We start from the raw sequence: 23,198 nt of genomic DNA, 5'->3' as shown, positions 1-23,198 counted from the left end.
ATAATTTCTAATCAAGTAATATATGCCAGATTTTTTTACTTACTATAAAGTATGGACCTTCAATTAAAAATTAGAATTTTTCACTTGATTACTAACAGTCATACACCATAGTAGCATAGCATAATATTTTATTTGTATAATAAATATTTATTGATATACTTCTCTGTGAAAAGCAGTGTTCTTGGAATAGAAAAGCTCTGAATAAACAGGCCTGAGCTGGAATCCTAACTATTCCCTTAACAATTATGCAAACTTGGATAAGTTTAACGGTCTCTTTGCTGAGCCTTAGCTTCCTACCTATGAAATGGGAACAATTTTATTTGGTGTGTTTTGAAAGATTTAAATAGTCGTCAATGTATTAGAGACATGGTCTCTTAAACACATAGTATTATAGAACTAAGACACAATAACTGCAGTTCTTTCTATGGGAAGGAGATGATGAAAGTATAGTTTAAGAAAAGTTATTCTAGTATTGTATCATGAATAGACCCAAGAGAGACTTATCTGAGAGATTGGTAGAGTTATCTGCATACGAAGTGATACTGGCTTGGCCTGTGGTAGCTCTTGAGCATACTAAGGAACAGGAGACTCTAATAGACAATCCCAGAATTAGTCTACAGGCCATAGCAGTTGTAAAATAAGAGTCCACTTACATTTTGTATCTAAGAATCAAGAATAAGGAATAATGGTGATGACTGTGAATTAGATTTAAAAGATATTAAGAATTTAAGTATTAAGAGAGGTTGCCATACTGTCAACTTAAATTTTTTTTTTACATTTATTTATTGTGTATGCACAATACAGCATGTATGTGTAGGTCAAAGGGCAACTTGTGATGTTAGTTCTATCTTTCCACCATGTAGATTTGGGGGATTAAACTAAGATCGTCAAGCTTGGTGGCAAGTACCTCTCTCTGCTGAGTCATCTCACTGGCCCAGTATTGTCAACTCAAAAAATTGTTTATTATATGTATATGAGTGTTATGTATGCATGTAAGTACACCCATGTCTGCAGTGCTCATGAAGGCCAGAAGAGGGTGTTGGATCCCCCTGGAACTGGAGTTATAGGTGGTTGTTAGCCACCATGTGGGTACTGTATTCGAACCTGGGTCCTCTACAGGAGTAGCCAGTGCTCTTAACTACTGACCCATCTCTCCAGTTCCTGTATTCTGTTTATGATCACAATATTTCCTACTTTGTTTACTGTCTAGTATTTCTTAGATGAGGTGCGTCTAGATGATGATGATGATGATGATGATGATGATGATGATGATGATGATTTTGGTTTTGTTTAGACAGGGTCTCATGTATTCCAGCCAGACCTCAACCTTACAATGTAGTCAAGGATGATCTTGAATTCTTGATCCTCCTGCCTCCACCTCCCAAGTGCTAGGATTATATGTCGACTGAAATGAGTGGTTTTTTAATCTGTGGCCCTTTGCTATTCGTTAGGTTTTGTGTTTCTGTTTTACTTTGAAGCAATTTTATTTTTATAAATTTTATACATTTCTGAAATTTTTTTTTAATGTGTATGAGTGTATTGTCTGCATGTATGGGAGTGCACCCATGTCGTGCAATGCCACGGAGGTCAGAAGAAGACTTCGGATTCCCCTGGAACTGGAGTTAAGGACACTTCGTAGCCGCCATGTGGGTGCTGGGAATTGAACCTGGGTCCTCTGCAAGAGCAGTCAGTGCTCTTAATTGCTGAGCCATCTCTTCAGCCTCCATTTCTGAAATTTTATAACCACTCTATATATTTGTTTATGAAAACACAAAATAACCAAAAGAATTAGCTATATCAATTTTCTTCAAGTAATTTGAATCCACTTTAAACAACTGGTTACTTCACTTTATGTGGAAGTATGGAATTGTGACAGAGAAGGAGAGATTTCAGAAATTTGAAATTGTTGTATGGGCAAGCGTAAGCCAAATATTTTCCCCTTGACTGTCTGCCCTCTCTCCTTTAATCTTTTTTTTTTTCTTTTTTCTATTCCTTTGTTCACTTTTAAAAATAGTGTTTTAGGGGCTGGAGAGATGGCTCAGCAGTTAAGAACACTGACCGCCCTTGCAGAAGACCCAGATTTGATTCCCAGCACCCACATGGCAGCTAACAACTGTTTGTAACTCCAGATCCCCTGTCCTCCACGGGCATTGCGTGACACCGGTGCACTTACCTACATGCAGGCATAACACTCATATCCATAAAATAAAAATAATAAATAAAAATAGTGTTTTATCTATTATTTTTACTTTATGTGTCTAAGTGTATTGTCTCCATGCATGTAAGTGTCGTGCAATGCCTGCAGAGGTCAGAAAATGGCATTGGAGCCTCTGAAACTGGAGGGTTCCTGAGATGACTCTTAGCTGCCATGTGAGTGCTGAGAACCAAACCCAGGACCTCTGCAAGAGCAGACAGTGCTCTTAACCACTAAGCCATCTCTCCAGCCTCCTCTTTGTTCACTTTTTAAAAAAGATGTGCTCTTGCCATATTTGTCCAGGCTGGCATCAAACTGTAGATTTAAGCTATCTTTCTCTTTCAGTATCCTTGATTAGCTGGAACTATAGGCATTTCCACCATGCCTAGCAGCCAGATTTAAAAAACCTATACCACACAATTTACTAAAGAATTATAGGTAGAAAATAAGAACCTAACAGTGCTTATGCATATATGACTTTTGATTGGCCACATTTATACACTGAATTGCTATTCTCTTTTTAATTTTGAGTCCTATTCAGTTAGTAATGTTCAAGAAATATCAAGAATTTTCCTTTGAGAGGAGTAGTTTCAACTTCCTTGCTATAGAGCCAGTCATGACTAAAATTACAGTAGGCCACAAATCATCACTTCTGAGCACCAGAGATGCATCACTTCCTGTTCATACTCCTAATTGGAATATGCCTAAACATATGTTCTATACATATATATATGATATGTACATAGCACATGCATATATCATACAGCCCATATATGGTATTCATACACATATTATACAGTATCATGCTATACCTACTTACAATGCATGTTAATGTATGCATACCATGTACATGTGTTATACACTATATATGTTATACACATTTCTCTATACATTAATCCAGATATCTAAACATTTCAAACTCAAAATGATTCAGTCTCAATTTTTGCGTTAAGCAGTTAAAAGTTTCTTTTTCAAATGTTAATCAATTCAATCTGTCAATTAAAAGATATTCTACATCAACTTTTCTTCATAGATCAACTATTTAACCTTTTATTTTTAAGTATTCTTTAATAACAAGAAATTTAGCAATGTTTATTATCTACTTCTCTTAACATACTGAAAGCAAATGACTTTCTATGAAGAATGTGATGTTGAATATCTTGGTAAAAACAATGATGATGCTAAGTTCCTACTGTGATTAAATCTGTGGCACATCTGATTACAAATTCTAGTTCACCTCGAATTCTAATCATAATAAAAAAATTTGTATGTGAGAACACATGTTCACTGGAGTTTAAGAACAGTGTAACTTCACTGATGTATTTGTTTTGATAGCTATTTTCTCCTTCAGAATTTTTATTTGTGCCTTTTAATATTTCCTCACTTATTTTGAATGAAAATAAGTAAAATCTGTGTATCACAAGCAAATGAATGAACAATTGTTTGCATTTATATGAATTTACTTGAATTGGTAGAATATAGCACCACCTCATGTCTGTTAAAAGAATTACAAGCTATTATTTGTCAAAAAAAATCTATCACACATAGAATTTCTTCCTGTATCATTCGAAAAAAATTTAATCAGCCTACCTCCATTTTTTTCTCATAATATTCAACCCTATCAGTTTATTCTATAATCCATTCAAATTGATTTATTTTAATAAGCCAGATAATTTATTAGTACTTTTTACTTTTAATTCATGATATTTTAGTCTAGATTCATGACATAAAACTTTGTGTGATTGAAAGTCCTTTTGTCTTGAAGGAAATTTCAAACTGAATAAGCATTATGTGTTTAGTAAGTTTGCTATATCTTAAGAAATCCAGTGTTTCTTTTTCAACAGAACAGCTACAAAATTTCCTATTATTGTTATTTCCTGTTCAGAACAGTATAATTATCACTCTTTTCCATCTTATATATTACAATACTCTGTATAATAGTATAGTATATGGTGGTGACTTTCCACAGAAACTTACAAATTTCTTTCTATTGTAGCATTATTTTCTAGAACTGGAACTTGGGAAAGATCTCTAATAAAAATATTAAACTTCTCCCCAGCTAGACTTTATATAACCATCTCCTGTCGTCTCATGGCGCTACCCCCAGAAGAACTATCTACCATGGAAGAATTCCTCTATCTTTGAGTTTCCAACAGCACAAGTCACATTCACTACTAACATACTAGACAAAGTGTCTTTTTTAAAAATATGCTCCTTTAGAGCTGCTGAGGTATCTCAGTGGGTAAAAGCGCTTGCTGCACGAGCCTGATGATTTGAATTCAATCCCTGGATCCCAGGATGGAAGGAAGGAGCCAACTCCCCAAATTTTCCTCAGTACACACATGGCTTGGGTGCACACATACAGTCATACAATAATAAAAACATAAAATTTCATTTATATTATGAGGAGGCACTATACACAATTAGAATACAAATAAAAGAAATACTGCTAACTCCCCTAAATCTACATTTTTTTAAAATAAAAGCTAAATACTTAAGGTTATTTTTAACCCTTAAATGATGAGTAATTCAGAATGATAGTGCTCCGTTATTACAATATCATAATCATGAAACTTTTAAAAAGTTGGTTTATAAAAATCATGGCAGGTTTTTTTGTTGTGGTTCATTTGTTTGTTTTTTTAAATTGTTTTGTTGTTGTTTTTGAGATAGGGTCTCACTATATTTCCTTGACTTGCCTGAAACTTGCTATGTAGATCAGCCTGGCCTCAAACTCACAAAGATCTGCCTGCCTCTCCCTCCTGAGTGCTGGGATTAAAAGCATACATCTCCATGTCTGGCTGTTTGTTTTATTTTTTAAATAAGGTCCCTTTATGTAACTCTGGCTGACCTTGAACTCCAAGCTGGCCTCAAATCTGCAGCTGTCTTCCTGCTTCTACCTCCTAAGTTTTGGGGTTACAGACATTAGCCACCTGGCCCTGGAGTCATGGCAAATACTTACAAGCGAAACAGAGCACAACGTAGAGCCTACTGGTAGACTAGGAACAGGTGAAGGGATCTGGGTTCCAGCTCCTTTGCAGTCATTGTGAACTGCGGCACCATGTCTGCCACACTATTTTCCAGACTTGTCTTATCTTCCAAAAAGGAAGTATATATTAGATTGCTTTTATACTCCAACATTAATGCAAACTGTCATTCCTAATATAAAAATCCAAAATCTGAAATTCTCCAAAATCCAAAATTTTTAAGTACCAACATGATGCCACCAGTACAAAATTCCACACCTGACTTCATGTGTTGGTTGCATTCAAAATTTAGGAAGATGTACTACATATTTAGGCTCTGTATAAAACATGCTTATGGAACAGTGAATTTCATGTTTAGACTTGGTCTCATCACCAAGATATTGTATTATGCATAAGCAGATACCCCAAATTCTGAAAAAAAGTAAAATCCAAAATACTTGTGGGCCCCAATATTTGAGATAAGAGATGCTCAACTTGTATTTTGTAATTCTAGCTTATTCTTTACCATTTCAGATAGGTAAATATAAAATATATGTTTCTAGGATACATGTGATGAAACTGAATCTTATAATACTGTAATCAAAACAGAATAAAAGGAAGGCAGTTCATGTCAGAATCATAGTTCAAGATTTGAAAAGATAAATAGTCCAAATACCACATGTTTATATTTCCTTTCTTGTCCTTAGCCATCATTGGTATCGCAAGTCATGTTGACAATGCTCAGGCCTGTTCACTCTGAGCTTGGTATATATCATTCCCATCTAAGAGATTATGATCCCCTTCAAGAGATTTACAGGGAAGCTAAATGACAGTCTGTGCATATGCTTATTATTGATAGTTGAACTTTTGGCTGAAACCCAAGTTTGAACATCATTAAGTGTTAAAGGTAAGCAGTTAGTATGGTTCTAGTCCATATGCCTCTTAGGGATGTTGTTGAAGTGTCAAACATCATGACTTGTTTCTGTCATTGACAATATACTCAAGAATATTAATTCCAATAATTTAAGGTCACAACTTAATTTCTTGAGATTAAAAAATATGCATGTTTAATGCCCTAAAGGCATGACAGCACATATGATTGACTGACTGAAAGCTTGAATGTAGTTCAATGGTGATGCTAAAATATTGAAAATCAGTTTGATAAGGAATCTCTAAAGAATAAATAATAGCCAGGTATGGTGGCTCATACCTGTAATCTCAGCAGTCAAGAGGCTGAGGCAGGAGGATTGCTGTAAGTTTAAGGCCAGCCTACACTACGAAGTGAGACACTGTACCCCCCTCACATACACAAAGGATAAAAGTGAAAACAGAAACCCTGCATCAGTTGAGAAATAACAAAAAGTAAAATAGAGAAAATATATGCATTAAAGCTTTTAAATATGGTTAATATCTAAAATAACTTATTAAAATATGTAAGAAAATGCCAAATCTGCAATTTGATATAGCTAATGAAACTAAGAGATGAGTAGGCAGTTTACACCGAAGGAAAAAGTAATAAACACCTGGGAAAATGTTAATCTTGAAAGTACAATCAGAAATTCTAATTAAAACAAAAATTACAGTTCCAATTTTTGCTGTCAGTTACATCTGGTATGTAAAAATAAATATAATTCTATACAAAATGTTTGATGTACCCATACCTTGCTTAAGAAATCATTCCTCAACACCCCCAATTTATTTTCATAACATAGTTTGACCAAGTTATGGTAAAATTATTGCATTTTACACTATTGGTGGTCTTGTAAAAATATCATCACTGTTTTACCAAGCAATATGGGAATAATATCTATAGGTTTAAAAACACAAATATTTGGGCTGGAGAGATGGCTTAGTGGTTAAGAGCACTGACTGCTCTTGCAGAGGACACGGATTCAATTCCCAGCACCCACATGGCAGTTATGAATCGTCCTTAACTCCAGTTCCAGGGGAATCTGAAGCTCTGTTCTGGCCTCCGTGGGCATTGCACTACACGGGTGCACTCACATACATGCAATGAATACACTCATACACATAAAAATAAATAAAATATTTTTTAAAACACAAATATTTAAAATTTTTCATTTTTGTGTGTGTGGGGGTACCTTGGAGGTCAGAAAAAGGTGTTGGAGCTCTTGCAGCTAGAGTTACAGTCACTGTGGGTGCTGGGATCCAAACTCTGGATATCATGATAGAACAACAAGTACTCTTAACTGCTGAGCCATCTCTCCAGCCCGCCAAATATACATACTTTTTACTTAATGTTTTTATTAGGGAAATAATTTTTCAGCAAAAACTTTAGACAAAGTGATATTCATTTTAGGATATCTATGATGATCCTAAAAATTGGAAATGAACTACATGTCTATCACTTTGCTCTTTTCCAACAGCAAAATATTTTGGATGGAAGATTGAATTTTAAAAGCCAAAAAAGAATGGTGTTTGTTAGAATATAAAAAATGATTTCTATAAAGGTCAGTGTTTGAAAGGATTATACATCAGTTGTAGTAAACTGGTAGAAATATAGGTATTTCCTACTTTAAAATGTTTTATCTTAAATGTATTAAAATGTTAACATAATTATGACTTATATAATAGAAAAGTGTTATATATTAGGATAATTTTGCCTTTAGAAAGGTATGAGAAGCTGGTGTGGTTAGCACACAACTTTAATCCCAGCACTCTTTAGGTGAAAGCAGAGGTGGGTGGATCTTTGTGAGTTTGAGGCCAGCCTGGTCTACATAGCAAGTTCCAGATCAGCCAGGGTTACATAGTGAGACCGTGTCTTAAAACAAACAAAAGATAAATAATTTTCAATGCAAATAAAATTTAGTCTTGCTTTATCATTGCTATAGTAAGTCTTGTATAATACATTAAAATATTTGTGATATTAGAGAGCTAACATAGCTTTTGAGTATTTATCAATATTATTAATATCTTGAACTTAATATGTAAATGTCCTTATAGATAATGATTAAATATTTTCCTTAAAAAGTCCTGTCGATCCTCATTAGCAGTCTTTTCAGAAATTCTTAGGAATAGAACAGATATGTCTTATGGTAGGCAAACTTCCAATGATAAAGTGAAAAGCATTTTCCCCATCTACGGTAATGGCACAGTTTCTCATAAGATCAGTAAAGAACTTTTAACTTTCTGCTCAATGTGCCATTTTCAAATTTTACTTACTCCTATGATAAGAAGGGATTTGGCTAGATGAGAAAATAGTAGACCCAATAATGAGGAAGGTTTTTTTTTTTTTTGGAATATTTTTACCAATGTGCCTTCCTTCCTTCCTTCCCTCCCTCCCTCCTGCCGTCCCTTTCTTCCTTCTTTCCTTCCTTCCTCTTTTTTATTTTTTAATTTAATCTTATTTTTAGGCAAGGCTTTGCTATGTAACCCAGGCTGGCCTCAAACTTACCAACCTTCTGTTTTAGCCTCCTGAGTGGTGGGATTACAAGTATATACCACCATGCCCAATTTCTCAGCATATTTAAGGAAGCTATGAAACTTTATTTTTCAACTTTTATTTATGTTTACCAAAACTTGGGATGGGTTTTGTATAATCTTTCTTTCTTTCTTTCTTTCTTTCTTTCTTTCTTTCTTTCTTTCTTTCTTTCTTTCTTTCTTTCTTTCTTTCTTTCTTTTATTTTATTTTTTTGTCTCTTTGAGACAGGGTCTCCCTGTAGCCCCACCTGACCTGGAACTCACTATGTAGACCAAGCTTGCCTTGAACTTACAGAGATCGTCCTGCCTCTGCCTCCTGTGTGCTGGTACTAAAGGCATGCACCACCACATCCAGCGTTAATTTATCTTTAAATACAGAGTCCTGCTGCTTTTTCTTTCAATGTTTTTGTTACTAATCCTTCTTCATTCATGCTCCTAACACTGTCACCCAGATTGTGACAGCATCCTATTTCTTTTCTTCATTATTTCTCTCACTTTTATGAACTTAAAAAATTATTGTCTATTGTGTATTTTTCTCTTTATTATCTAAATGATGTAGATTGGGGCCAGAGAAATGACTGAATGATTAAGAATATGCACTGCCTTGAAGAGGACCCTATTGGTTCTTAGCACCCACATGGTGACTCACCACCACCTGTAACTCCAGCTCCAGGAGATCTGACATTCTCTTGTGGCTTCTGCAGGCACTGCACTTGTGCATGCAAACACATACACAAATATACACATAATTCTAAAAAATAAAAATAAGTTTCAAAAAGTGATGTTGATCATTCTTGGTACTGTTCACTGTCTCCCTCAGTTCATACCAATGGCCTCCATTAATCAAGCATTATTTATTGAGCAACTACAGTATGCTAGGCACTATTTTAGGAACTGTGATTATGTAATTCTACATACATTATTTTTTCATAACCATAACATATATGTATGTATATAACTACCAGTTATGATTGATTTATATCATACCTGTACTTTACCTGCTATGTTGCCCATTCTTGGAGTGCAGTAACTACATATGGCATTTCTTTCAAATCTTCTCTGAGTTTCTTATTACTATGCATGCTGAAACATTTAATGAACATTGTTTTCCCTTCACTTCAGGACTGGCAATGTGTACAGTCAAAAGGCTGCTTCTTTTTAGAAGAAGATGGTGGAATCATTAGGCATCGGTACAAAATGCAAATATCTCAAAGATCCATGGTTTATCTAACAATTAAGCCGTTAAATCTGAGTCAAGTTGAAGGCAAGTTTAAAGTTTTCTTTTATCTTTTCAAGTGTCAGTTTATATCTTCTCTGAAAATACTGTATATTTTCTAGTCTTAGTTAAGAAAATCTGCATAGGAAATATGTGGTTGTATTTTTTATAAATTTCATTGTGTCTATTCATTGTATATAGAATTGTGTTAATAAGTACATTTTGATACAACTGTTTTGGACATTGAGTATGTCCCCCCAAACTGCCTTACTTTCCCATTTCTCCCTCTCCCTCTTCCCATAAGCACCTTTTATTACTTTAAATAGTTTCATTTCAACTTGCATGTCATATATACGTACATGATCTTATATATCTATATAAAATCTAGGAACCTTAGCATTAAAAATGAGTTTTTCTGTATGAAACAGTATATTTTAAAATGAAATGGAGATCTTTTTTAAAGGTTAAAACCTCATTCAATTTTATGTCTTATAGGGTTTATACTGAGTTCAATATTGTATAACTGTATTAATTCAACTGTGAACCTAAAAATTTACAGCCAGTTTTGAAAGAGATGCATCTTTGCTCCAGAAATTATTATTGAATATGTTACTGGTGTAATGAAACGCTTGCTTCTTCTAATGTAGTTATTAAATAAATAAACTTTTAAAAATCTAGGAACCTGCACTGGCATGATGGCTCAGCAGATAAAAGTATTTGTCACAAAAGCCTGACACCCTGAGTCCAATCTTTGGAACCCATGCAAAGGTGGAAAGAGAACCGACTCTACCAAGTTGCCTCTGACCCCCACACATGCACCATGCCATGCTTCCTCTACATACATCACACAAGTACACACACACACACACACACACACACACACGCATACATACACACACACTAATAATCTTTTTAAATCTAGGAACTGCAATTGAGAGAAAACATACAATAATTCACTTATAACTATCTCCAGTTCCATCTATCTTCCTACAAACAACATAATGTTAGCTTTTCTTTATGGCTGAAAAAATGTTCTCTCTCTCTCTCTCTCTCTCTCTCTCTCTCTGTGTGTGTGTGTGTTTACCACAGTTTTTCTCTCTGTCCTCTGTTGCAGGATATGTAGGTTGGATGAATATAGGTATAGTAAACATTGATGTGCAACTATCTCCATGATATGTTGACTTGAAGTCCTTTGGGTAAATACGCAGGATTGATAAATTTGTCATATAGTATATCTAGTTTGAGTCTTTTGAGAATCCTCCATATTGATTTCCATGGTGGCTGGACTAACTTATATTCCGCCAGCAGTGCATAAGGGCTCCATTTTTCCACAGCCTTGCCAGCATTTGTTGCTGTTTGCTTTCTTATGATTGGTATTCTAACTGGGGTGAGACAGAATCTCAGTGTAGTTTTAATTTGCATTTCTCTGATGGTTAATGAGGTCGCCATTTTCTCATATGTTCATTGGCTTTTGTATTTCATTTTTTGAGAACTACCTATCAATTTCATTAGCCCATTGGTTGTTTGGTTTGTTTGATGTCTTAGTATTTAATTTTTAAAATTTTATTTTTTTATTTTTTGTGAACTTAACAAAACATATTTTAATTGTATTTAGATCCCCTCCTCTATGTACACCACTTCTTTCTAACCCCCACCAAGTTTCTGTAATTCTCTCTCTCTCTCTCTCTCTCTCTCTCTCTCTCTCTCTCTCTTTCTTAAGGCCTGTAAAGTCATGTTTGTGTCTAAAAAAGTCCTTTGATGTGGGTTCATCCACTGGATCCTGGTCAGCCTACTAAAAGTCTCACCTTTAAATGGACTGAATCTCCCCTTCCCAGCAGTCATTGGTTGTCAGTAATTACTCCAGTAAGGTTGGGGTTTCTTACTAAAGTGTGTGTTGAGATTTTGTCTGGCTTGAGCTTATGTGGGACTTGTGCCTGCTGTCAGCATTACTGTGAGTTCATGTGAGTAAATGGCCAGCTGTCTGCAAAGTGTTTACTTTTTTGAGTTCTTTATCTCACCTCTCAGACGTAGTTAGCAAAGATTTTCTCCCATTCTATATACGTTGTCTTTTTACTCAATTAACTCTCCTTTGCTGTACAGAAACTTTTTAATTTTGTGAAGTCTAGTTTGCCAGTTATTGGCTTTAATTCCTGCTTGACTAAAATCACATTGAGAAAGTCCTTGCCTATGCCTATATACTTCAAATGCTTTCCTTTTTCTTCCAATAATTTTCCCTTAGTATCCATTTTTATTGAATTTTTGTGCATTTCATACATCATCATATTCAAACCCCCTTCCCTATCTTCTGCACCCCCCCCAGACCTCATGCATTCTGTCATACATGCAAAAGCCTATTGAGTTAAATGTGTCCCCAGATGTCCTTTGATGTGAGTAGCCTGGTCAGCCTATCTAGTATTAATCCCCCAAAGAAGACCAACTCTCCCTCACTCAGCACCAATCAGGCACCAATAGTTCCTTGGCTAATTTTGGGGCCTCCTGCCCATTTACCTAGTTCTGTGCTGCTGTTTTTTGTCTAACTGAGTTTGCATGAGTCTTGTGCAGGCTGTCACCATTGCTGTAAGTTCATATGAGCAAGTTCCCAGAAGCCTGGAAAACTCTGTTTCCTTGTGGTGACCCACCACCCCTGTCTCTTACCATCTTTCTGCCTCCTATTTCATAATGGTCCCTGAACCCTGGGTGGCTGAGGTTTAATATAGGAGTCCTTTCCAGGGACATGCACTCTGCATTCTTCTGTTCTCTACATTTTAGTCAATTATGACTCCCTGAATTAACTGTTCTCTGCTGCATGAGGAAGCTTCATTGGTGAGAGTTGAGAGATGCATCAGTATTCTCTCTACCCACTCTTCCACTATGTTCCATGAGCCTTAGGTGTAGAGGTTGCATTGTAGATGTGTCACTTAGGGCTGCGCATCTCACAGACACTTATTCTCTATGTTTGACCAGTTGTGGAACTCTGTAATAGTCTCTATCTTTTGCAAAAAGAAGCGTCTAGGGCCAAGGCAGAAGTGGAGGCAGCATGTAACTAACATGCTAGCTACGCTGAGTGGGTGTGGGAGCATGTAGCTGTTCTCAGTGTAGGGGCATCAAGACACAGTGGGCGTGGCCTGGCTCTGAAGGCTATTCTGGGTCTCAGGCAGGAAGAGCAGGAGGGGATCTAGGCCTAAGGTAGAAATGGAGGTAGCCTGGGGAGAGGGATAGCTGAACAGAGTGCAGAGGAATCAAGACACAGTGGGTGGAGTCTGACTTACAAGGGTAGTCTGGAGGTCTCAATCAGTCTAGGGCCAATGTGGAGGTGGGGGCAATGAGTGGAGGGTCTTACTCAGACTGGGTGTGGGAGCATGTAGCTGACCCTGGGGGTAGGGAATCTCCCATAGTTTTTTTAAAATTATTTACTTTTTTTTAATTTTATGTGTATGAGTTTATTCCCTGCATGTATGTGAGTGCACCCATGTCATGCAGTACCGCAGAGGTCAGAAGAGGGTGTCTGTCAGATTCCTCTGGAACTGGAGTTAAGGATGGTTCGTAGGCGCCATGTGGGTGCTGGGAATTGAACCTAGGTCCTCTGCAAGAGCAGTCAGTGCTCTTAACCACTGAGCCATCTCTCCTGCCCCTCTCCCATAGTTTTTATTTAAAGAACTTTAATCCATTTGTGTGTTTTTTTAAGTATAGGATAACAGATAAAGTTCTAGTTTCAGACTTCTTCATGTGGATGTTCAGTTTTCCCAGCACCATTTATTGAAGAAGGTATCTTTTCTCCAATGTATAATTATGGCCTCTTTGTCAAAAATCAGATTGCTGTAGCTCCATGTGTCTATATTTGAGTCCTCTATTTTATTCCATCTATCTTACATTCCTGTTTTTGTACCAGTACCATGCTGGCTTTGTTGCTATGGCTCTGTAGTATAACTTGAAATCAGAAATGCTGATATGTCCAGGAGTATTCTTTTTGCTCAGAATTGCTTTGGATATCTGGGGTCTTTTGTCCTTCCTTATGAATTTTAAGATTGTTTTTTTCTGTTTCTGTAAAGAATGACATTGGAATTCTGACAAGTGCTGCATTGAGTCTATAGATTGCTTTTTGTAAGATACCACTGTTTTTTTTTTTCTTTTTAAGTGTATGCGTGTGTTGCCTGCATGTAAGTCAGTGTACCCGTGTCATGCAATGCCCGTGGAGGTCAGAAGAAGCTGTCGAATCCCCTGGGATTGGAGTTGCAGACAGTTGTTAGCTGCCATGTGGATACCGGGATTTGAACCCGGGTCTTCTGCAAGAGCAACCAGTGTTCTTAACCTCTGAGCCAAAAGATACCACTTTTTACACTTTTTACAGTATTAATTCTTCCAATCGATGGGTGGTCTCTCGATCTTCTGGTGTTGTCTTCAATTTCTTTTTTAGTGTTTTAAAGTTGTTGTTGTAGTTGCCTTTTGCTTCCCTGTTAGGTTTATTCCATGAATTTTGTTGTTAGTGTTTGAAGTGATTGTGAGTGTGGTTGTCTTCTTTTCTCAGCGTGTTTGTTATTAGTATATGGGAAAAAATTGGGGTTTGTATGTATATTTCCACTTTGCTAATAGTGTTTATCAGATTTAAGAATTTTTTCTCTTATTCATTCAATGAAAAATGTTTATAAAAGTGCTTCTTTTAGATATTTTTATGATTGTTCTAAATCAATCTATGTTTATGAACAAATATTTTCTGCCACTAAAATAGAGATTTTGAGAAATTTCACTTCATATATTGCAGAATACTTACAATGTTTGATAGTTGATGCTAACTCAGTTTTTTAAAAATATATTTTAAAATTTTATGTGTATGAGTATTTTGTGTTCTTGTATGTTAGTGTACCATATGCGTGCAGTGCCTACAAAGACCAGAAGAGGGTGTTGGATCCTCTGGAACTGTAGTTATGGATAATTGTTAACTGTCATCTGAGTTCTGGGAACTGAACCCAGGTCCTCTGCAAAAGCAGCCAGTACTCTTAACTGCTGAGCCACTTCTCCAGCCCCTTGTTGATTTTTTTGACACAGAGTATTACTGTGTAGCCCAGGCTGGCCTCAAACTCATAATCCTCTTGCCTCAGCCTCCCAAGGAGTAGACCACCACCCCTACTGGGCTCAGTAGTTGACATTTTAAAATAACAATTACAATAGCAATTATTAGGATGACTGTGAAATTCAGTAGTCTCACAGAAAGAATTCCTTTATTCATTTATTCATCAAATATTTGAGATTCAATTTAGGTGTTTAGGATATGTCAGAGTATAAAGGACCAAAATACCTACTCTCAAGAATTTACATTTGAGTGGGGGAAACAATAAAGGAGTAAATGGTAAAGGAGTTGGGGATAGAGGAGCATGTGGTCTCGCACTGGGAGGCTGAAGCAGGAGAATCATGAGTCCAATCATCCTGAGATACATAGTGAGACATTGTCTCAAAAAATTTAAAAAGTTGGGAAAAAAAAACTGAGCATGCCAGTGCATGCCTATAATCTCAACTCTCAGGAGGCTGAAGCCAGATGATTATCCCCCCAGTTCAAGGCCAGTCTGATCTCTATAATGAGTTCCAGGCCAGCCAAGGCTTCAGGATGAGTCAGTCTCTGTTTCTTTCTCTGTCTCTTTTTCTTTCTCTCTCCTCCATATGTGTGTATATGTGTGCATGCATATACATACACACATATGTACATATACATATGTGTATAATAAAAATAAAATGGGAAGAATGAGATGCATAGAAGGAAAAGGAACGCTGAGAAATGTGAATTGCCATTGGAATAGTGTCAGTAATATATGATGCATCCAAAAGGTGACGGAGGACAAAGGCTTTTAGGGAGAGTGTGTCAAGTATCAACTACTGCAAACAAAATACTCCCAAATTCAGTGACTTGAAACAATTAAGCATTCATTCTTTCATGAATCTGTGATGTGCTGGGCAGATCTTTTAGTCTGAGCCAGGCGTAGCTTCTCTGTGGAGGGTTTTGCTTATGTTTGTTGTCAGCTGCAGGTTAGCTGGTGGTGGCTGGCTTTGCTGATGTTTTCTGGGTTTTCCAATGTGTGGCGTTTCAGCTAGGACAGCTTGACTCTGCCTCATGTGATCTTTCACCTTCCAATAAACTAGACTATACTTTCTTATTTTGTAATGGGGAGCTAAGAAAAAAGCAGAAGCACAGTAAGATTTCCTGAGATCTGTGGGCTCAGAGCAGACACAATGTTATGTCTCTTACATTCTGTTATCCGTAAGTCACAGAAGTCCAAATCAGTAGGGCTGGGAAATCAACTTGATCTATTGATGGAGAAGCTGTCCAATCCTATTGTAAAGGACTGTAAATCCAGAGAAGGCAGCTATTTTGCTGCCTTTCATAGGAGGCGAGGGAGTAAATATTATTGCTGTGGAAGGGCTAAAGAGTGAGGAGGTGGCAGAGCATTCCAGATAGAAGAAATACTAAGGGGCTCTGATGTAGAGTATGCTGGTGTTAGAATGGAAACTATGAGGCTGGAGAGACGGCTTGGTGGTTAACAGCACTTACTGTTCTTGCAGACAATTCAAGTTTGGTTCCTAGCACCCACATGGCAGCTCACAACTACATATAACTCCAGTTCCAGGAGACTGACAATGCCTGGCCTCTACAGACTTCTGCGCACATGTGGCACACATAAACTCATGCAGGCAAACACACATAGACATAAATAAAATAGATCTTAGAATGGAAGTTAACCTGTCTGGAATGAAGTAAGTATGGAGAAAGTAGTAAGGGATAAACAAAGATCAGAAGAAGCAAAATATAACCTGGAAGAGATCTTTCTCCCCATAATGAGAACTTGAGTTTTTACTCAGAGAAATGAAGTTTTCACCATGTCTGGAGTGAAATTTTTTTCTTTGCAGTTCTTTAAGCAGTTTGAGTGTATATCTGAGTTTTGTTACTGATGCTATTGTTGGTGGGCTTTTTGTCTGTTTACTTTGGCATTTGTCCCCTTTGGGGTTCTTAGAGTTTCTTGAATTGGTGGCTTGTTGCCTTTCATTACTTTTACAAACTTCTGCTCTATTTCTTCACATATTTCTTCTGCCTTCTTCCTTTTCCACTGGTGTGATGTCTGACATACCTCCTGTGCTCCAACACCGAAAAGCCAGGGCATACAGCATCTTATCTCTCCTTGGGAAAGTGCCTTTCGGGATACCTAGCCTCAGTTCTCATAAGTTCAAGAAAAGCTAGATCTTTGTAGTTCATATACTGTTTCTTGATAGAACAACATACTTTTGGCTTTATTACACTAGAGATTTCTTAGTAGAGGAGGTATATAATCTGACCTGTGAATGCTTTCTTCCTCCTGTAATCTACAACAGATAAACCAGTGCTAAATCCCATCTCTTCTTGAAAGACTCTGTTTTTATTTAGATTTTTACTTGGTTTTCCTGCAATTTAGCTGTTGTTTTATTTTTTATTTGTTTTGGGCAAGGATGGGGTACTGGGGATCTGGTATTGGATAGCTTCAATTGTCAATTTTACTCAGGTGGAGAGAGAGAACCTCAGCTGGGGAATTTCCTTTATCAAATTGGCCTGTGAACATGTCTGTGAGGCATTTTCTTGATTGTTGAGTGATGGGAGGGCCCAGCCCACTGTGGGTGGTGCCACCTCTGGGCAGATGGTTCTGGGTTGTGTAAGAAAGCAGAGCAAGCACAGACCGGAGGAACAAGCCAGTAAGCAGCTGTCCTCTGAGATCTGTGCTTCAGTTGCTGCATTGAGGTTCCTGCTCTGGCTTCCCTTAAAGATGAACTGTGATAGGGATGTGTAAGCCAAATAAACCCTTTCCTCCCCAAGTTGGTTTTGGTGAGAGTGTTTTATCACAGCAATAGAAAACAAAGTAGGTCAGTATGGAACCCAGGACCTTATGCACGTTAGGTAAGCATTCTGCCTTAGAACCACATGCCCAGCCCTTGCAGCTCAGCTTTTGATGATTTCAAGAAACTTTAGGATTTTTAGAAACTGAGTATGGAGCAAAGGTTTTTCATAATGTGATATATAGAAGTGTGGGCTATTATAGATATTAAAATGTTTGCATATAAAAACGGAATGCACATTTCTTTTTTTTTTAAGTAGGAGTATGCGGTGATTGCTTGATTTAAGGTAATTTTAAGGTGATTTTGTTGATGATGTTGTCGTTGTGTGTTTCTAGGAAAACTGTCTCCCTGGTTATCAGTTGACACAGCCTTGTATATTCTTGCAGAAAATGAGAACAAAGCAGATCTACAGCTTGTGTGTTTTACTGAACTACGAAATAGAGAAGTATACATATTTATTTTCTCATGTTTAAGGCTGTAGTATGAACTCAAGTTTGTGAAAAATAACAGCTTTCTATATTTATTTTTAGTATTTGAACTCAGATGTTCTTTCAATAAAAGTATTTGCAGTGCCTAACCATTATGGATATTATGTTTTATTAATTGTGAAGGGTTTTTTTTTTCTTATTTTCTGAGTTTTTAGGATTAAGGATTGATTGAAAGCATTGACTGCATAACTAAGTGGCCTGACACATTGAGTGTGAACATTTTTGTTACTATACTCTCTAGACTCCCCCAGTTTTCAGATGTTGGAAAAGGTTGCTTTTGATGTTTGTCTTATGCTACTGCTGCAGAACTGAAGAAACTTCACGATTACCATCCTCAGGCTTAACTCATACTGCAGGCTTCAAAAATAGTCTGATATGAAGAAATGCTTTTTAAATGTTTTTGTATGTTACCCTTGGGATTGTTCTGATCTTTTCTAATTATATATTTACTCAGAGGCCAAATATGTGAGAAGATACATAAATGTGGCTATTTATTTTATGAGTACTACAAAATATAACTTGCTGCCCAACAACAGAAATAATACTATTCAAGGACTTACTACAATATCACATTTAATCTTTATATAGGCCCAATGACAGACAAACATTTCCCTGATGGAATGTTATATAAAAGTCTTTATTGTAGGCTTCCTAACAGATAAGGATAGTTATAGGCAAGAAACAAATAAAATGGCAGGAGTTAATGTTTTTACTAAACTCTTCTTCAGAACTGACTACAAAGTGAAGTTCAAGATAAAGCAATGTCTGAAGCAATAGCTTTTTCCATTTTGTTTTGAGTAAAATGACTTTCCTATTAGATTTCATGTGTAAAAACAGTCATAGCAAGGCTATGTTTGAATTTTCTATTTACTTTTTTATAGGCTTCTGTTTATCTGTAATATGTCATATTTACAAAGGCTTTTTATTTGTATTTTTAGTTTCACAATTATTTTCTTTAAGAAGAGTTTTGTACCTGTTAAAAACTTCCCAGTTGCCATCCATAGTGGCAGTTCAGGGTAATATGTGGAGAATAAGGAGGTTCACGGATTAGGAAGCAGCAAGATATTTCTAACTCCTGTATGTCAGCCTGTATATGGCCAGTCTAAACAATTATGATTTCCAAAACATGGATTTGGTAGTTTAGTCTTCACAGTGATCCTTAGTTACATTGATTGGTTCTTCTACCAAAATAGGATTGATAATTTTAGGGTAATTCTAATCCTCAGATAATTAGGGCAAGAATCTAGAATTCAGATGAGCAACTTATTTTGTTTATGAACTTCCAGGATGACCTAAAATCTACCTAGGTTTTGAAAGGGATATTTGAACACAATGACAGAATCTCCTTAGGCTAGTCTGAACTGGATGGCAAATAACCATATTTAGTTATTATACACAACAAAGAAATATGTAGAGTTAGGATATTCAAAAGACAATCCCTGGTTTTTATAAGAAATGCTTAGGCTCCAAAAAGCTCCTAGGAAGTACTTAGGGAGATATCATTGCTTTTTTTTTAATGGACCATGCAAATAAAATGTTTTGCTATGCAAATATCTGATACTCATTATAAATATCCAACATTTCATAGGAAATGAATTTCATACAAGGCAGGTTCTATCTAGGATTCCACATCTTGTTATAGACCATACCACGTAAGTAATTTTAACAACCCATCTAGAGGATGTTATGCTAAAAAATATAAGCAAGGTCCACAAAGACAGGTACCTCATGATTTCACTTACATATAAATTCTAGAAAAGCCACACTTCCACAAGCAGAGCTGCATTATATAACTTTCCTGTAATACCAGCACTGGGAAATTAGAGGCAGGAGGACTACAAATTCAAGACCAACCTGTCCAAATAGTAAGCTCAAGGTCAACCTGAAACTACATAGTGAGACCCTGTCTCAAAAAGTCCCAACCAGCCAAACAACAACAGCAGAAAAAAAGAGTAACATTCCAATCCGTGTAATTCAACCTTTAAAAATATGTTTAACTCACACAAATAATAAACTTTATATATTTAACTTTCATTTAGTATCACTGAAATATTATTTACAAATCATATATTCCTATTTCAATCATAGCAGGAAACCATTACTTCTTTTCTTTAAGGAGCTCATTGTTTGCATAAAAAATCCTAAGAGTAATCTCTCCTTCCTCTTAAGATATTTGTATCATGGAAATTTTTTATAATTATTAGGGATGACTTATAAGATAAACAGCTTCTTACCTATTCTTGTTTTTAGGTGGTTTTGAAAATATATAAAGAGCGATATCTTCTGGTCTTTACTAAGGCTACAATTAAGAGAAAGAATTTGAAGCCTATAAAAGATTGATAGACAATAACAGAATTGATAAATGCTGATTTAAAATAAATCATGTCAAATTTCTCTTTCAGAAGAAAGATTAAAAGTCATTAAGACTTGTGGTTATTTGTTTTGTTTAATTCTTTTGAGAAAAGGTGTTTGGATGGACTGGCGAACTAGGACCAGGAACTTACTGGTTAATTCCTTCCACAACTGGCTGTAGGCTAAGGAAAGAAATAAAACCAATAACAGAAGAAGCCCAGCTTGTGTATAGAGATGAAACAGGGGAATTATTTCTTACAAATGAATTCAGGTAAGTTTTGTTTAATAGAGCTGAAACTATGATATATAGACTACAATACAAATAAGTTGGCTGTCTTTGCCCATTTGATCTAGATAACTCCTACCCATGTCCTTCTATTTTAATTCATTAACTCAACTCTTGTTACAACATGAATGAACATGGAAGCTATTATGCTTAAAAATATAAACAGGTCCACAAAGACAAATGCCTCATGATTTTACTTACATGTGGAATCTAAACATTTTCAAAGCTATATTTCCTTTGAAAGCTGTCCTCAAAAATGTCTTTAGATTCCTTGTATTAAAAATTAGAAATAATTCTCAATTTTTATAACTTAGGTCAACTTTATCAGACATATTTGAAATAATTGATTTAGATGGAAATGGTCTTATTAGCCTTGAAGAATACAATTTTTTTGAATTGAGAACAAGTGGTGAAAAATGTGATGAGGATGCTTGGACTGTCTGTAGAGGTAAGCACTTTTCTTTATTTTAATGGACGTGTAGAAAAATGTATGGTATCCTTTTATTTCAAGAAGCAATAAACCAACTTTTCCATGGAATATTATTATGAAATTTAGGACAACGTAAAAACATTAGCATTGTTTGTAAATGGTAACTTAAGCATAGGGTTGGAGAGATGGCTCAGCTTTAAGAGCACTTACTGCTCTTGCAGAGGATCCAGGTTTAGTTCCTAGTACTCACATGGTAGTTCACAATTGCCCATAACTCCAGTTCCATCAGACTTCTGGCATCCACAGCACCTGCATTCACATGGTATACATAAGCACATGTAAGTGCACACACATACACATAAATAAAAGATAAATCTTTATAAAAAAATTCTTTTCCTTAAAGTGATAGTTGATAATACTTGTTAAAATATGTGAATTACTTGATCGTTATTTCAGCTTTTGGAGGCTTAGAAGATAAAAAAAAGTTTAAAAAAATCTTTTATTTACTGTTTGACAATTTCATACATGTATACTATGTTTCTTTCTTGATCATATCCCTTGCAACCTCCCAGCATTTCCCACTTCCATGACCTTTCCTTTTTTTTCAATTAAAAAATTTTACAACACTGAATCAGATTAGTACTGCATGCTGGAACATTGACTAATCTTACTTCACCTTGTGCAAATCTTGTGCAGGTAACCATACTGTAGTGAGTTCAAGAATGCAATGGCCATGTCACGTTCAGAAGACAACATTCCACAGCACTCCTTCTCATCCTCCAGCTCTTACATTCTTTCTGCCTCTTCTTCCACAATGTTCTCTAAGCCTTGGGTTGGGGGAAAGTTCCATGAATGCTCAACAGTCACTTATTCTCAGCATTTTGATTAGTTATGAGTCTCTGCATTCACTGTTGCCCACTACAGAAGGAAGCTTCTCTGGCTAGGGTTGAGAGCCACGTTAATCAATGGGTATAAAGATAAATATTTAGGAGGTAGTTTGAAAACATATCCATCTAGTAAAACAACAGTAGATTCCCCACTAAGGCCTATGAACTCCAAAGCTATGAGCTTTTGACTAAGTAACAGGAATGAATTTTCTTCTGTTTAATATAATCAATGATAATATATAGATCTTTAATATTAAACTTAGATTAATAAAGTTATAATACACAGCACACGTTTCATCTATAAGATATAATTATCTTGTAACTTTAATGATATAATTTTTCATTTTTTAATTTATTGTCACTACAAAAGTATATTGTCATTCCAGAAAAGTAAATAATAATCAAGATTTTCTTTTGGTGTGCGTGTGTGTACTAAGGTCAGAGGAACATGCTAAGTGTCATTGTTTACCTTATTGCTTTGACAGGGTCTCTCAGTAAACTTGGAGCTAGAATGGCCGCCAGAACTCCTCAGCAATCCTGTCTTTAGAACATGGCCACACCCATCTTTTTTATGCAAATACTGAGATCTCAGTTCAGGTCCTCATGCAAACGTTCTTACCTCTAAACCATCTCCCAGCCTCTAATTAAGATTTTCTTATGGCAAAATTGTTAGTAAGTGAAAGTTTATTTAATGAACTAGCTGAGTTAACATTTTTGAGAGCTCATCATGTCCCAGGTGCTGATGTGAGAACATCTATATATGAACTCTGAGGTAGTGTTGTTATTGCTTTTTTGGGAGGGGGGGTCTTTTTGAGTTAGGGTCTCTCTGTATCCCCATCTGGCCTGGAACTCACTATATAGACCAGGCCTCAAACTCACAAAGATCTATCTGCCTCTGCCTAGTAAGTACTGAGATTAACACTTTTGGGGGACTTAAAAGTACTTTTGTTTTTATTTTATTAATAGATTTTGTTTTGTTTTGTTTAATTTTGTTTAGTATTTTTATTTTAAGTGTATGCATGTATTGCCTGCATGTAGGTAAGCGCACCCATGTTGTGCAATGCCCATGGAGGTCAGAAGAGGCTGTTGGATC

The 23,198-nt window shown here is 36.1% G+C and overlaps 1 protein-coding gene across 9 annotated transcripts in view; it reads left to right on the top strand.

Moving 5' to 3' along the window:
* The window catches only part of Efcab7 (EF-hand calcium binding domain 7), a 60,994-nt gene that overhangs the window by 20,170 nt on the left and 17,626 nt on the right, over window positions 1-23,198 (top strand). For all 9 annotated transcript variants that reach the window (XM_017797622.2, XM_029562510.1, XM_029562509.1 and 6 more), the window contains 4 exons: window positions 9,721-9,862; window positions 17,998-18,107; window positions 20,616-20,773; window positions 21,103-21,236. In XM_017797622.2, the coding sequence (XP_017653111.1) occupies window positions 9,721-9,862; window positions 17,998-18,107; window positions 20,616-20,773; window positions 21,103-21,236 (544 nt within the window). The remainder of the gene's footprint in view (window positions 1-9,720; window positions 9,863-17,997; window positions 18,108-20,615; window positions 20,774-21,102; window positions 21,237-23,198) is intronic.

The sequence above is a fragment of the Nannospalax galili genome, unplaced genomic scaffold (genome assembly GCF_000622305.1).
Source record: "Nannospalax galili isolate Female #2095 unplaced genomic scaffold, S.galili_v1.0 scaffold553, whole genome shotgun sequence".
In the NCBI taxonomy this organism is placed as follows: domain Eukaryota; kingdom Metazoa; phylum Chordata; class Mammalia; order Rodentia; family Spalacidae; genus Nannospalax; species Nannospalax galili.
The sequence above is the reverse complement of the archived record's forward strand: the minus strand, read 5'-3'. Positions and strand labels throughout refer to the sequence as shown.